Source organism: Plodia interpunctella, chromosome 17 (genome assembly GCF_027563975.2).
Source record: "Plodia interpunctella isolate USDA-ARS_2022_Savannah chromosome 17, ilPloInte3.2, whole genome shotgun sequence".
Taxonomy (NCBI): Eukaryota; Metazoa; Arthropoda; class Insecta; order Lepidoptera; family Pyralidae; genus Plodia; species Plodia interpunctella.
Window position 1 is genome coordinate 6,202,925 of NC_071310.1, and position 14,972 is coordinate 6,217,896.

Sequence of the window (14,972 nt, forward strand, 5' to 3'; positions counted from 1 at the left end):
AAGAACAGAGAATTTTCTCTAATGACGACTAAATTTATCGCAGTTTACAAAAGTTTTGTACACGTTTCAAACACACACAGCAGGTACAAAATTGTGGGAACTTCTCGAGAACGTAATAAGTCCCGACATTAACTTTATTAGACACACAATTAAACAAAATGCCGAGTCCCGGGATAACGGAACTTCTTTTGTTCCTCGGAAAAGTCAACGTTTCTCCAGAGATTATGAATATTAAAAATAAATTCACAAAGGCATTGCTATGAACAAAAAATACTCATTTTAATTTTAACACAATACTTTAATACGCTTTCTAATAATGAACTTCCATCATACAATGTTATTTTACCTCGAATGAAAAGAGGAGTATTCAGAATTAACTTGAGTAATTTTCTATGTTATATTACATGATAAAGTATTTCTAACTTGGTACCTAATTTATTTCAATCAACTTATCAGCCGTTGCCAGCCTTTGATCAAATAGTTTTAGACACCATTTGGACCTTTTAGACAACTGGAACAAAGCTGTGAACAAAAATATATTTATTAATAAAATAAGGTAGCGATAACTATACGTGGCATCATCATCAATATCTATCTAATAACATTGAAGAATCGAAACAAACGTGACAGTCTTATGTCGCAACATCAACGATATTCGACGACGACGAAAAATATTTATATTCGTTCATAATTTACGCGATAAACATGAAAACGTCGTATCTTTCACAAAAGTAATTTCGAATTCAAATTACACATTTTCACAAGTTCAAAGAGTCTTCAGTTAACCTGTAGGACTGTTCATTTGCCCCTAAGGGAGCGGACGCTGCACGACGTCAACTTGTCAAAATTCGCTTGGAAATTCCCCAATTATGTTTAAAAATGCAAACTCATGCAAACGAGCCGTGAGCCCCCTAATTGAATTAGATCTCCTTAAGCGAGCGATGAAAATTCCACTTCTATTATTGGCCGCGTAATTGAAAAGATCCATCTGTTGTGCATTTCAATAACCAAGTTCTGATTCGATTTGTGAATGAGGAAATAATTTATTGACAAGTTATTAATGGGTGATGATTTGAATTGCACTTCGTAATCGAAAAATGATCTACTATTTTATAAAAAAAAACTATTTATATAAAAGTACTTAAACTATTCTTAAATAAATATGATCACTTATCAAAGTACATTGCTTACTTAACATTTCTTATTTATTAACATGTTTGCTATAGATTGATTTTGCAAAAGTATATAAAAAATGCTTGTATATATTTACAAATAATATTCTTTTATATATCATGATACCTATAATATTATTTCATAAGCATAAGTACAAAATTACGAACATTAAACGAAATAATGAAATAAAAAGAAAACTGTTAAAAATACAAGATAGTGAATACTCCAGCCGTAGATACCATTATGTAATATGGAAAGCCTATCATATACGGTATGAAGAGAAAAAACTCCGCAAGGCTCACAATATGCCGTAAAGACATCTAAAATATACCTAAACCGGCGTCGTAGATGAGCGACAGATCGCTGCACGATGCTAGACGACGCTGTACTTATGCGAGATCACGGTGACAATTCGTGACAACTTAGTTTTATTTTCTAACTAGCTTGTAAGATATAATAATACAATTTCATATCAAGCATTCCATATGACGTGTCGTACTGCGTTTATCACTCAGATAGGACGCTGGCCAAACGTTGACATTTCGACTGCTCGCCTCGAGACATCTATAAATAAATGTTGTTTCGACCCCCGCCGCAACTCATGTTGGTAAATATTCCAAAATTCCATTAGACAACCCTTCGAGAGTATTTAATTAACATATGCTAAACAAGTTCATTATCCCTTTTTGTTTGTGCAAACTTTTCTGCTGTATAGTAACCTCGCATATATGGGCATTTTTTGCGCACATCAATGTACAATATAATCAATTGAATAGTAATAGAGTAATAGATTGTTATTTCTCGACTATACTCCAATAGCACGGTAACAATAATTCTGCAACAGAACACTAAAGCTATATACTAAATAAATGGTCTGTGAATTAAAAATTTTTAGGAAGTCTATGACGGGCGGAACTTTTAATCAGTCGCTGTCTAAGCCAATAGCTTCTATTGTTCATTTGAAGTCGATCCAACATCAAAGAGGCGTCAAAAGAATTGATTGATCTTACCCATCAGTGGGATCTATCTTAAACGTTTGGAATAAAAATTAAAAAACAATAAAATTCTGATGAATCATTTTAGACATCATCGCGCTTAATTACTTGTTATAATAATAATATAAAAAATAAACATACAAAAAATATTTTCTCTCAATTGACGAAAACCCTCTGACAGCCACAAATCTTTGCACGTCACATTAGCGCGGAAAACACCGTAATTTGTAACGAACAATGCACCAAAGCCATTATGATAAATCACGAGAATTCTCCCACGGAACGAGATTACGATGTAAACAAATATTTTTTCTACGAGGCAACAATAAAATGGCAGAGACAGCAATACAAACAAGTGCTAGTTTTGCATATTTTATTCAGAGCATATCAGAGAAACAGGCACTTAGAGAGATGAATTGTCACTCCGGCGGATTGTTTCCGTGGCGGCAACTCTGTGCGCGCAGTGGGGTGCCAGCGGTGTAATGTGCAATAAAATTTTAACTTTGAGATTTAAACAGTGTTTCGTGACCCACAATTGTTGCAAAATCACTAGTGTGTTTAGTTTAGTACTAATGGCGTCAATACTTAATTTTTTTTAAAGTAAATAGTAAACCTAATTATTATTATTACGTGCAAAAATTATAATTTATACCTAAAGTTGATGAAGACTATTCTTTAAATATTTAAATACACTGATAAAATAATTTTGAAAAAAATGATTAAAGTTGTTGGTTACGTTGTTCAAAACTAAACCAAATGAGTGTAATCGTAAAATAGATCTCCCCAGACGCATAAACTCTAACAAGAAGCCATGTGCTATTCAAGATTATTAAATTCCAAACTAAATCAAACAAAACATCAAATTATTGAAATGTGAAAAACGGATATTGGCAGCGGCATTGTGAGGAAAACAATCAAAGAATCTTTTAAGTAAATTAACTTTGTACGGATTCCTGGACGGACTCCAAGTTGGCAACTCCTGGCTGGAGCACAGCCTCCGTATTATCACGTGGCGGTTTCGCTGAGAAAATGCCAACTTTTATTTCAGGCCGCGCTACTATTCAACTTTATTGTCTGATATATTTATGACTTTATGAGAGCGAAATGGGGCCGAGCATTCAGACTTTTGAATAGTTTTCTTATTCTTCTGCACCATGTAACGTATAAATACTACACACCAAATATTACTTATTTGTATACTAATGTTACTCATATTTTTTTACATTTAAGTACTTATACAATTTATCTCCAAATAACAATCCAAAAACAACGCCTAAAAAATTCTTCTTTGTACTTCTTCCGTTGTCAAATCTAATGCTTTTCAATCTCGTTATTTAATTAGAGAAATGCCAATCCATAGATACTAATTTCAGTTACCTAATAGCACTTAGATCAGATTGAGTATTGCCTGTTATCTATACATGTGACATCTCTTTGATAGCGTCTCTCACTCAATAGCACAGAACATTATTGACGTCATCGTCAATCCGAATCTCGATAAATCACGGACTAATGCATTCGAGGACATTAATCTCTTGCCTTATTTATAGTATTTGTAGCTCCGGCTCCCGTGCTAACATGTATTGGTAATTTATTGTGTAATATGTTACGACGTTACTTCAAGATACGAGCCTTTTCAATACTTTTGTGAGCAGTTCCATAAAAAATCTATTATTGTATTGAGTGAAAAGCTTGACCAAAAATTTTTTGCATATTTCATAAATATTAAAATGTATTATTAATAAAGTTATTATTAAATTCTGATTTAACTTATCTCCGAACACTTTTCCTGTAAATAAATAAAACGCTATATAACTTCCTTACACATTCAAACTATTCCATTTATGATTTATATACACAACATATCACCTACTTCATCATCATCAATAGTTATTTTATGTCTCGACTGCTTGGGCACAAAAAAAACAAAATTTACTACTTAGTAAAATATGTCTCAAGTTAACCGAGTAAAATTTGTACGTAATAATGTGACGTCCCACGAGAAAAGATATCCCATGCAGGGCTAATGTTTGCGACGTTTTATACGCATAACTACATAGTATAAAACCAAGTCGCTTCACACTGTCTGTCTGTCTGTCTATATATTATGCTTAGATCTCTTAAACTACGCAATGGATTTTGATGCCAGATTTTTTAAATACATAGACTGATTCGAGGGTTGAGGTGTTTAATTCATTATGGATTTATGCGAGCGAAGCCGGTTGGGAATACTAGTCTGTAATAGAAATTAGTAAATGAAACGTTAAGCGACTTCCCTCCAAAAAGTACTCTTTCTCGTGGAACGTCACAAATACGTACCGGCTCTAACATAATGTGATTAAAACATCAGTATTAAATTGAGTTGCGCTGCAAATACCCGTCGTTCGCAGAACCCAGTATTAATACCAATTAAACTACGCGTAACTGGATTTAGTAACTGGCTGGGTTAGCTCCCAATAACATTTACATGAAAATTTATTTAAGATACGTGTTACAAAGTTATTTACAAATCCATATCTTGTATCTGGATTTATAAGGAGGGTTTGTGAGAAACATTACCTATGTTTCATTCCACTTTATTTCCAGAATTAACTGTAGTCAAAAAGCCGACTAGTGGTAGTGTTTTATTCCAGTAAATTTAAAACTATTTAGCTATCATCACAAGTATATATTTTTTACCTAAAGGTAACAATAGCGTAGTTGCTATCGAGTCAAATCAAATACTTTGTTACATATAAATCAAATACTTATGTACATATGTCAAAAACAAAAAAAATATGAGACTATATATATAAGCCTCATATTTTTTAACGGTAGGCACAAGTGACGTCGACGTTGGAGTGAAAAAGCGTTTTAATTATTCTTTTATAGTAACAAAAAATAATAACTGTTACGACAAATAAAATTGATCAATTAAAATGACATTTGATTATCGTGTTTCATTATATGAATGTATTTAAGGTATATATTTTATTTTATAGACAGGTAACCGCACCCTTTGTAAGAAAAGAGACAAAAATGTTATGTGCTATGTGGTCCCATAGAGCACAGTTCCCAATTGACATTCTCGGAAGCATTTTGACCATCAAACATTTCTTAGATGAAGGAATGATTTTTAAATTTTTATATTTATTGTAAAATCAATATAGTAATATCGTGTTTCTTATTTCTTTTCGACTGTATTGCTAACTGGCGTCAGATTTTATTCAAATTTCCCAAATTACACAACTACCGCGTCTAGAGACAAGTAATAGCATACACAATGGTGAAAGAAAACATCGTGAGGAAACTTGCACACCGGTTGACTTGCGTATTGCTATACGATTATTAAATATGATATAATTAATTAATGTTAAAGGGCTCGCCCACACACGCCATTGAGGGCTTCCACCCGGCAACCCCGGTTTACCCCAAACTTTTCAATGTAATTCAAAGAACTGATTGTGTCTGCTCCATTTACGTTTACCAATAGTCATTTAATTTCTCCTACGCATTGTTATGAAAAAAGTAAAACATATTGTCTATCTTTGTCATAGTAAAACCTTTATCTATATAAATTTAATACGTGATAGATTTGTTTATTTGGAAAAACATCTGCATTTCTTTCCTTTTCATTTATTCATTTATTCAGTTGAAAAAGAAATTATATATAATTATTTTTTGATATATATATATATATATATATATATATGATTATGTTAAATGAAAATATTTATTATTGTACAACAATAAAACCGACATAAAAGTATATTTTAGTTATGATAACTATATTGTTACACCTATCTTCTATGTTGGTGTGGGAGCGAGAGAAAAACATAGAATGTGGAAGCTACTTCCCTTCCCGTATAGATTGTAAAAGTTGGGCTATAGGGTGATGGGAGAAACCTTCATTACAAAAAATCTCACACCATGGTGAGTTGCCCATGATTTAATCTCAATTCATACAGCTAAGGTTCGCGAGTAATCGAGTTTCGCAACTTAGGGCTCTGTCTACCCCGTATATATGTTATATATATACGTAAATGCGTTAACTGTAACAAAAATAAATTACAAACATCAAAAAATATTTGGCGGAACCATAATTAAAAACACGTTTACTTTTATTCGAAAGGAAATTTTAAATAAGCTATAGGATTAACAAATGTGAATTCACAATTGGACCCACATAAATTCCCTGAGGGTTGTTTCTATTAAATTTTACGACAAACACGCTCCCTCATATAACTTTGTTAATAAAGGTTTACAATACATAAGCTACGAGCTGAAGGCTACTCAAATGAAACTTTGCAGACAAACAATATAATAATACTCTCGATAGACCTATCGAGAGTATTAGTTATTTTTAATTACTATAACCTTTAGATTTACATTTCTTTTATAGATTTCATATGAGTAAAAATTAAATTTACTGAAATTATGAGGAAAAGCAGGTATAAGCCCTACGTCTGTGTCCGGACTTCAAACTACATGTATCTAAAAATTCAAGAAGATTGGATAAGTAGATAAAGCGAGGTAACACGTATTATGTAACGAAATACCGTCAGTGCTATTGGCGTAGCAGCTACGGCGTAGCACAGTCGTAGCCCGTTCGTAGACGTCCAGCAACATTGTCGTTCACGGTTCCTTTCATTTAAATCGAGAACTTAAATTTTACATTCGAAGCCAACTATTTTAGTACTTATACCGAGTTCTAAAAATTACTGGAATTCCAATTATAAATAACACGTTTATTTTTTTTTAATCTTAAACAATAATTGTTTAAAAATTTTAAAGTTTAAATATTCATGTAAACATAAAAGTACTATCGTGCTTCGTTTGACGTCCCTACTACCTCGTTGTACCAGTGTGTTTGTTCGAGATAGCAGATGTCGCGTGTCAGCCCGCGGCACACCCGGGGAAGGGGGGAGCAAGCGTCAGTTTGCGGGAGAATACACTTCTTGGAAAATAACTAATTTCAGAGAACAGATCATAAAATACTAGTTTTTATTGAAAATAAAATACGTGATTAAATTGTATTTTAAAATTATGCCCTTACCACAAAGATATATATTGCTACATTTCTGAGCGATTAATTTGAAATAAATAGTATCCTTGTACTCATTCTGTAATCTTTATTATATGTTTTATTTTATATAAATAAATTAATAAACCGTGAATGATGCTTGACTTTCCTGACTATAAATATAAATAGATGAATTCAACAAATATAAACTTAAGATATTGCTACGTTATTTATATTTTTTTAAATTCAATAAGTTCTAACATTTCGTCGTAAACATCTGTTATTTTATTCAAAATAGGAGTATGCATATTACTTATAAATGAAAATCGGAATGAAATTCTGGCAGTACAAATAGGCAATAGGCAGAATCAAACAACATATCAAATGGCACGAGTCGTCGACGCCGGCGCCCGAGGCCTCTTCAAAGCCATGTCAAGCATAGACATAGAGCATGTATATGACACAAATAATGTATGTATAGACTACTATAGACTGACAAGGATATCTGAGTCGGTGATCAGAATCTAAACTTTCAAAAGTCATTCTGAAATGTGAGAATAACAAACTCATTTGAAAAAAAAATAGACGGCACCGATAAAATTTATCTTTTTAAAATAACACCAGCTTACAATTTATTTTGGATAAGAATAATTTAAGAGTCGTACGTAACCGTGACCAATCAATGAGGCAAGACTAGCATAACTTATTTTGTGTATATATTTTTCATTTTGAAATAGTGGCCAGAATGAGTGAGAATGAAGTGTAATTGCTTCTGGCAGTATAAAAGTTTATTACAATGTTCTTTATTTAAGTTTTATTCATAAAAATTTAGCACTCAATAGTATCAGTCATAGTATTTTTTGTCAAACTACCAACCCTTCGACGTAAATTCTGACAGTATTTTCAATATGTACCTACTTTTTATTTTTATTTTTTAACACAGTGTTTTGTTTTCCGATGCGTTCTGATCAATTCCACGAACGGGCTGTTAAACACTGATATTTGATATTTATTAATTTAACAATAATTCCGTACCACGTTAATAATATAATTACAAATGCAACATTTTTTTTTACTTTATATACAAACTGATAATAGACACAAATCTCTCTCCTTACCGCTAAGCAGATTCAACCGACGCAAGATTAGTTATCATGACAACACAAACGTCGCATCGGTACCTACTGGCCCTGTTAGCAATAACTTTCAATATCCTAATCTCATCTCAACTCTTTGAACGCTTGATCTCATTGAGAGAAGTGCTCAACTCGGTTCAAAAGAGCAGCTTGTTTCTTTATTGAAGGGGGAAATTTCCTGCAATTTTCTCACCGTTACTGTACTGCCAGCATCTAACTTTACATAGACTTTTATGCCACGGTAATATGGGTCGATTTACAATCTGATGTGTAGTTGACTGTACGGAAATAAAATGAAACCTGGTCTTCATATAAAATGGCTCGTGTGGCGGTTAAATAGAGTGCTTGGGAAAAGTTTAGCGAAGGCTGCACTTAGAAAGCGCGTTGCAACTGACGGACTCGCTTCGTGTTTACTTTCCAGTATATTTTCTAGTACACGCTGCATCAAATTTTTAAGAACTTTCTTAGCCTTTTGATTAATCTATAGTCAAAATTTAGATTGTAGACATTCATTTTCTGTCCGGGTAGCTTCAGTTAAAATACCCGCCTTTGATCTAATAGTCTTAGGTTCGAATTTTACACGTGCAATTAAATTTGTGTATCAATTCACCACCACTTATTTCCGGTGAAGGAAAACATCGTGATTTAAACTGGCACAGTGGTTGATTATTTATTCATTCAACACTTGATATTTCCAAAGTGGACATACATTATTCATAAAATAAATATTCAAAATAAAATCACGTTTGTTTCAGATAATTGAAATTTTCATTACATTGCTTCAAACAAACTTTGTATTTTCACTATTTATTGTAAAAGAACAACAAGTATCCCGTCATACATTCTAAGAATTTTTAATGAAGAAAATTATATTTACGAGGGCCCCAATCAAATCAATTGTACTCGTATATTCATATTTAAACATGAGGCTACAATAGTTTAGTTACATTTTTGAACTTAATTTCTTAGGAACAAAGGTTCGAAAATATGTCTAGACTTTTGTACGGTCACAATTCGAAAAAATATCATAAACACAAAAATCCACTCACGAAAAAGACCATCCGAGACGTTCAGAACGCAGAAAAAGTATCGCTAATTAAATATACAGACATTTTATTTGACGAAAACATAACAGAGAGCACTCGTTCGTGAACGACCTACTTTCCTACTATATTTGGAACAAAGAACTTGGGCGGCTTCTCGGGATAATAATTTTAAGAAAACTGCGAGAGAGTTTTTCATAAAATAACGAAGCGCGTGTTCGGACGGCGGGAAACGCGGCCATAAAGTTGCAAATGAAGTAATATCGCACAAGGCTTGACTTACGACACTAGACGATTGTTGACGAGACAGCCGGCAGACTTCACTTGACAGCCAGTTATATTTTTTTTCGTTTTTGTTGATCTATGAGTCAGTAGAGCAGTTGGTTTAGCATGAGTTATGTGAGGATCGTATCAACAAAGTCAAAATTTTTATGGAAAATTAAACGCAATTATGCAGAAGTAAATTTGAGCCCAGTTTTTTAGTACTTACGGCCTCAACATGGAACAATATGTACGTACGAAGTACATATATTTTCATGAGCGTCGATCATCCGCAATTTTTGACAATGATAATGATTTCTTTATTTCAAATCAATAATCCCTGATTATTATATTCCACAGAATTCTTACATTTCACAAATTATGCCAACATTGAAACAGCCGAACTGAGAATGAAAAAGAAAACATTTGAGTGAAATAAAATAATTACCTATAATTAATTTAACGTTTCAATTAGAAAAACAAATTTACAAGCTTATGTCAAAATAAAACCGGCCGTTTCCGTTTTATTTTCACGTGTCATCACATCTTACACTAGTTTTACGCCGAGACCTCGCGAACACAATACATTTTTGATGAGTTTTTACAAAATTATGAATATTTCAAAAACGACTGAACCGAATTTATTGCCCCACAAATTTAAAAATTCTATTGACACATCCTACATACCTTTTAAAATTCATTGAAATCAGACTGAAGGTTCGAAAGTTATCGCGTTACAAACATGTATACATACATATAAATAAAAATATTTTTATACAAGTTGATTTGTAAACCTCGCTCGTTCGGTCCTTGAAAATGAAGCAATGTACGTGAATTATCCGCACCATATCACATTGCCGATATTACTATCAGTGAATCTCGGTCGACAGTGCGCCTAGCGTACACAAACCCCGAAACTTGCCGAGGACTGCCGCGCCACCACAATAGCAGGTCTTCAATTTGCACTCACTATTTACTTAACTCCATTTAATTAAGTTGTACAAACTGCTGGCGTCTGCGACTGCAGTAATTAATATTGACCATTCCAAAGTATCGCGGCCAGATTTCAACTATCGAGTTTCGTTGTTTGAGATTGAACTATTTAATTGACAAAGGAATGTCAATTTGTTTTAATAATTACGAGATATTGTGTTAGGTGTTCGATTTATTTAAAGTATTTTATTACACTCTTGAATAAAATTCACAATTGAATCTATCAACACTCTCACAATTGAATCTGTCTCTAGAATCTTGAATTTCGCTATCTCTCTAAAATAAATCTTTTCAGTGTTTTGCAGCTGATGCACTTTATATTTTTAGTGTGTAATATTTAGTTGGTGTTCTCTTGCCATTTCTTGTCGAATCTTTTTAAGTCATTCAACCAATTCGTTACGGGCCTTCCTATTTTCCTTCCGTCGATTGGGATCCATGTAGTCAATCTGTATGTCCATCACTTCGTGGAAGAAGTTGGAAAAAGTTAACTATATACGAAAGGGCACTCTAAAAATTTGTTTAAATAGGTTCTAACTTATGTTTCATCATATAAGCTCAAACATGTCATTGACTAATCATAAAATGGTCGAGAAGAAAACATCGTTACTATGTTATACAGATAGAAATTTTATTTTCCACAATCATAAACCATACGCGTACTAATCAGTGTTCTAAATATTCACACCAGTTTCCGTCACAAACACATATAAGACCAAAATCCAAAATCGCAAATGGAATCCAGTGTGTTCAATTAACCAAATCCCGTTGATCGGCGACGAAGATCACGGAAGAGCTACTCAAATCTTACATAATTAGAGTGGGGGAGGGAAATTGCTCAAATGCCATAAATAATTTATAGGGATCCGAAGCTGCACAAGTTTTGAGAGCTCTTTGCTATTTCTACGGAGACTTTCGTGGGCCGCTTCGAAGCAATTACAGCACTTTATTTTGAATTGCACGCTCGTCTTCTGAGCCCTTTGTTGGAACTATGTATTAGTTTGCTATTGGCATTTAGAAATGAAGCAAAATTTATTTAACATTTGAAATTGTATGAGAATTGTGCGACTATTATATTTAATATTTCTTAATTTTTAAAGCGTTAGTTAACAGATAGTGTAACTTTTCCATGTGACGTTAAGATGTGAAATAGTTGAATGGATCCGTAAGAATTAGGTTGTTTTTTTGTTTTTATTTTAAAAATAGTTACAAACCAATGATCCGCCATCCGGCTGGAGTGATAAAGTGCTTAATAGACATATTCAGTTTTATTCGTAATCATAGGTTTTGTAACTAGATAAAACACATATAATCTATTCAGGTACATAATCTATGATCCTCCAATCAGAAATCCTGATTTCTGCCTATTTTCATCGAAAAATATATATTTAAAGAAATCCTTTTTCAAATCATACCATTTTTGTTATTTTTTGTTTTTTATTTTCATTTCGTTTTAGACGGTGAACATGGCGGGTTTACAGCATTGCTAGGGGCAGCTTCCCCCGACTTAGCCCTGGCTTCTGATGCCTCTGACAGCCTCCCCATGCCAGACACTGATACCGGTAAGCTGTGTGATTTTCACCGCCCCCAGATTACCGACAAATTAACAAAAGCCATGCGCTCAATAATAAGCTACTGTAGCGCCTCATGTTATATTATTTGATTGAAAGCAAAAACAATAATCATTTATTGTTATTTTTTATTTTAAATATAGCACGTTGTGTTAAAAATGAACATTAGACACCAATGAGAGAGAATAAATCAAGATTTTTCTTCTTTTTAGTGTGTTGACTCTTTGGGTTTTTTTTTTGTTCCTTAACATTATAGTAACCAAGTACTAACAATAACTATACTAAAATTGCGTATTTAATTCGAACTTTGTTGATAATTTGGAGGACTTACTACCTGATTTTACTATTATTAACAGGCATTTTGGCAACATATTATTTTGGCTACTCGTAACAATGACTCGATGTCAATATCACATTAAAATTTCCAGGTCATGAATAAAGAGCGCTCACGAACAACTATTTCATTTAGTTAATAAGCAGCAATACTTGCACATACCTAAATAGTTGTCGTCAAAGCAAGACATTCACGAAACTTTATGCGAACTCGTGAACATACATACGAGTCTGTTCCGTCTCCGAGGACCGAACTCTAAAGTGCACAGTCAACTGCAGATCAAATCCTATATAGACCTATAGTCCACGGTAATAAAGGCATAGGTACTGTTTACTGTGCCACATTCATCTGTACCTTTGACTTGTTTGGTTAGGAACCATATGAAATTAACCAAAGGATCACTTATATAAATGAACGTCGCTTTTATAAAATATATGTGTATCAAAACGTAGCTCTTCGTTTTGCATTCCTATTTATTTACGAATGGTGTGTTTGTATATGAAATGTGAACTTCAAAGGATAATTTTATGTTACAAGGTAAAATAAAATAATTCTTATCCTGTAAATAAAGAAGTGCACTGTATTAGTGTATATATATTTTTAAGGAGGTTTAAAAGTCTCTTTTGACCTAATGCGTTCCAATATTGTACTATAGATGTTTTGGATTGAAGTGAAGGCGGTTTTAAATTATCTCACTTTTTGAATTGAGCATTTATTTAATCATAAGGTACAATACTAATAAACTTTAATGACAATTAAAAATACTAAATGATGTTATAAATAACATTGATCCGTTATTGAAATACCAACATTTTATTTTTGTTCAAATACTGAAATGAAACGTATATGTTCTTGGAAAGTTTTGACATACCTAAATGTGTTTCGCGAAATTGCCTACAGGGATGGCCTGATGTCGCAGGTGAACGACAAACACATCACAAGATGCGATTCTGTGTGTGTATTCATGATAAAGGAGAAACCAAGCCAATATGGATGAATTTGAAATTGACGCTACACGCTGCAATAATTATAATTTCAGATTGCTAGTCAATCATCTAGAAGACTCTACAGTTTATAGCCATTGGCATATTCTAATTTTTTTTTCACTCCCAGACTAGCATGGAGAGACGATATCGATAAAATGCCCTAACAATGTCAGTAGCCTTTTATTCGGCCATTCGGAGGAGACTTGCTCAACTGATGCCAAATATATAGGGAACGTGTCAAAATCCCCCGACCCACATTAAGATTCATAACAATGTTGCGACGGAAAGATACCAAACTTTCTCGTAACTTAAAATCTCGGGTACTTTGTAGTTTCGTGCCAATATTCAAGTTTTTGTGAGGAAGCCTCTCAACTGTTACGTATATTATTAATATTTATGTCTAGACAACCTTTGTGCGATATTGTCTGAATTTAATTTCGTCGAAGAGAAGTTTCGTAATTTTGATATAATATGTATTACGAAAGTTGAGTTATGTGGGAACTAATAAACAATCAAGAACTGTGTCGTTACAATTGTGATACATAGTTTCTCGTAACAAACATTAACATAAAACATGAGCTTAGTTTACTATACCTAAGTAAATACATATTTTTGAAATCAATATATGGTAATAATGGTGTAATAATGGTAATTAATTGTAATATATAATACAAAACCTTATCATGACTACATTCCTTTTTTATATTCGCTTAGAACCATCTTGCTATCTGTTTGGTATAATTGTTAATGCCATATGTATACTTTGTACATAATTTTTGTAATTTCGTGCAATAACATAAATAAAACCTTTGAAATTTCGTAGGTATATGGTATAAATTATTCTAATTTCTGCACGGCTAAAAGTTTGTATATGTGTATCCTAAAAGTCATATCAACATCATAGATATTATTACTTCATGATGTTTCCAATTTCATTTTTGTAAAAGAAAACATACAGTCACTCCCAGGAACATTACTATTTCTATTATTGAATTTGAGAATCTTTTTACCATAAACAAAACTAGAAATAAAAGGCTGTGAAGTTGTTATTGAAGCGCCGGCGAAGCCTTCCAGCGCTATTCTTCTCGTTGCTATGTAGGTATCTGTGTATAAAGAATTTATGTTTTAAATAAAATTTCCCCGGCACTACAAACACTCCTGACTTATTTACAATTGACTTTTAAGTTATTTATATAGATATTTTCGTTAGTTTCGTATCTGGGAACTTGACAATAAATGCTTTATTAACTTTGACAAAGATTACGCCTGTGCTTGACGTCAGGCAGACGTCGCCGGAATTCTAGGCAACACAGATAATAAATACCCAATTCAAAATAACTTATAACCGACCAGACTTCATATGTAAATACAAAATTTTCGCTTCTCGTCACGAGTGACTTTTCTATATTTTGTTTTAAAAATAAAACAATATGTGAGCACAAGACCGCGGGCGCGGTTAGTAATAGCAGACGTGAATAACA

General features: G+C 32.9%; 1 protein-coding gene across 3 annotated transcripts in view; it reads left to right on the forward strand.

The window, feature by feature from the left end:
• Positions 1-14,972, forward strand: part of LOC128677283 (uncharacterized protein) — a 197,218-nt gene that overhangs the window by 119,385 nt on the left and 62,861 nt on the right. For 2 of the 3 annotated variants that reach the window (XM_053758004.1, XM_053758005.1), the window contains exon 4: positions 12,058-12,162. The exons of the other annotated variant lie outside the window; for it this stretch is intronic. In XM_053758004.1, the coding sequence (XP_053613979.1) occupies positions 12,058-12,162 (105 nt within the window). The remainder of the gene's footprint in view (positions 1-12,057; positions 12,163-14,972) is intronic. 3 annotated transcript variants of the gene reach the window in all.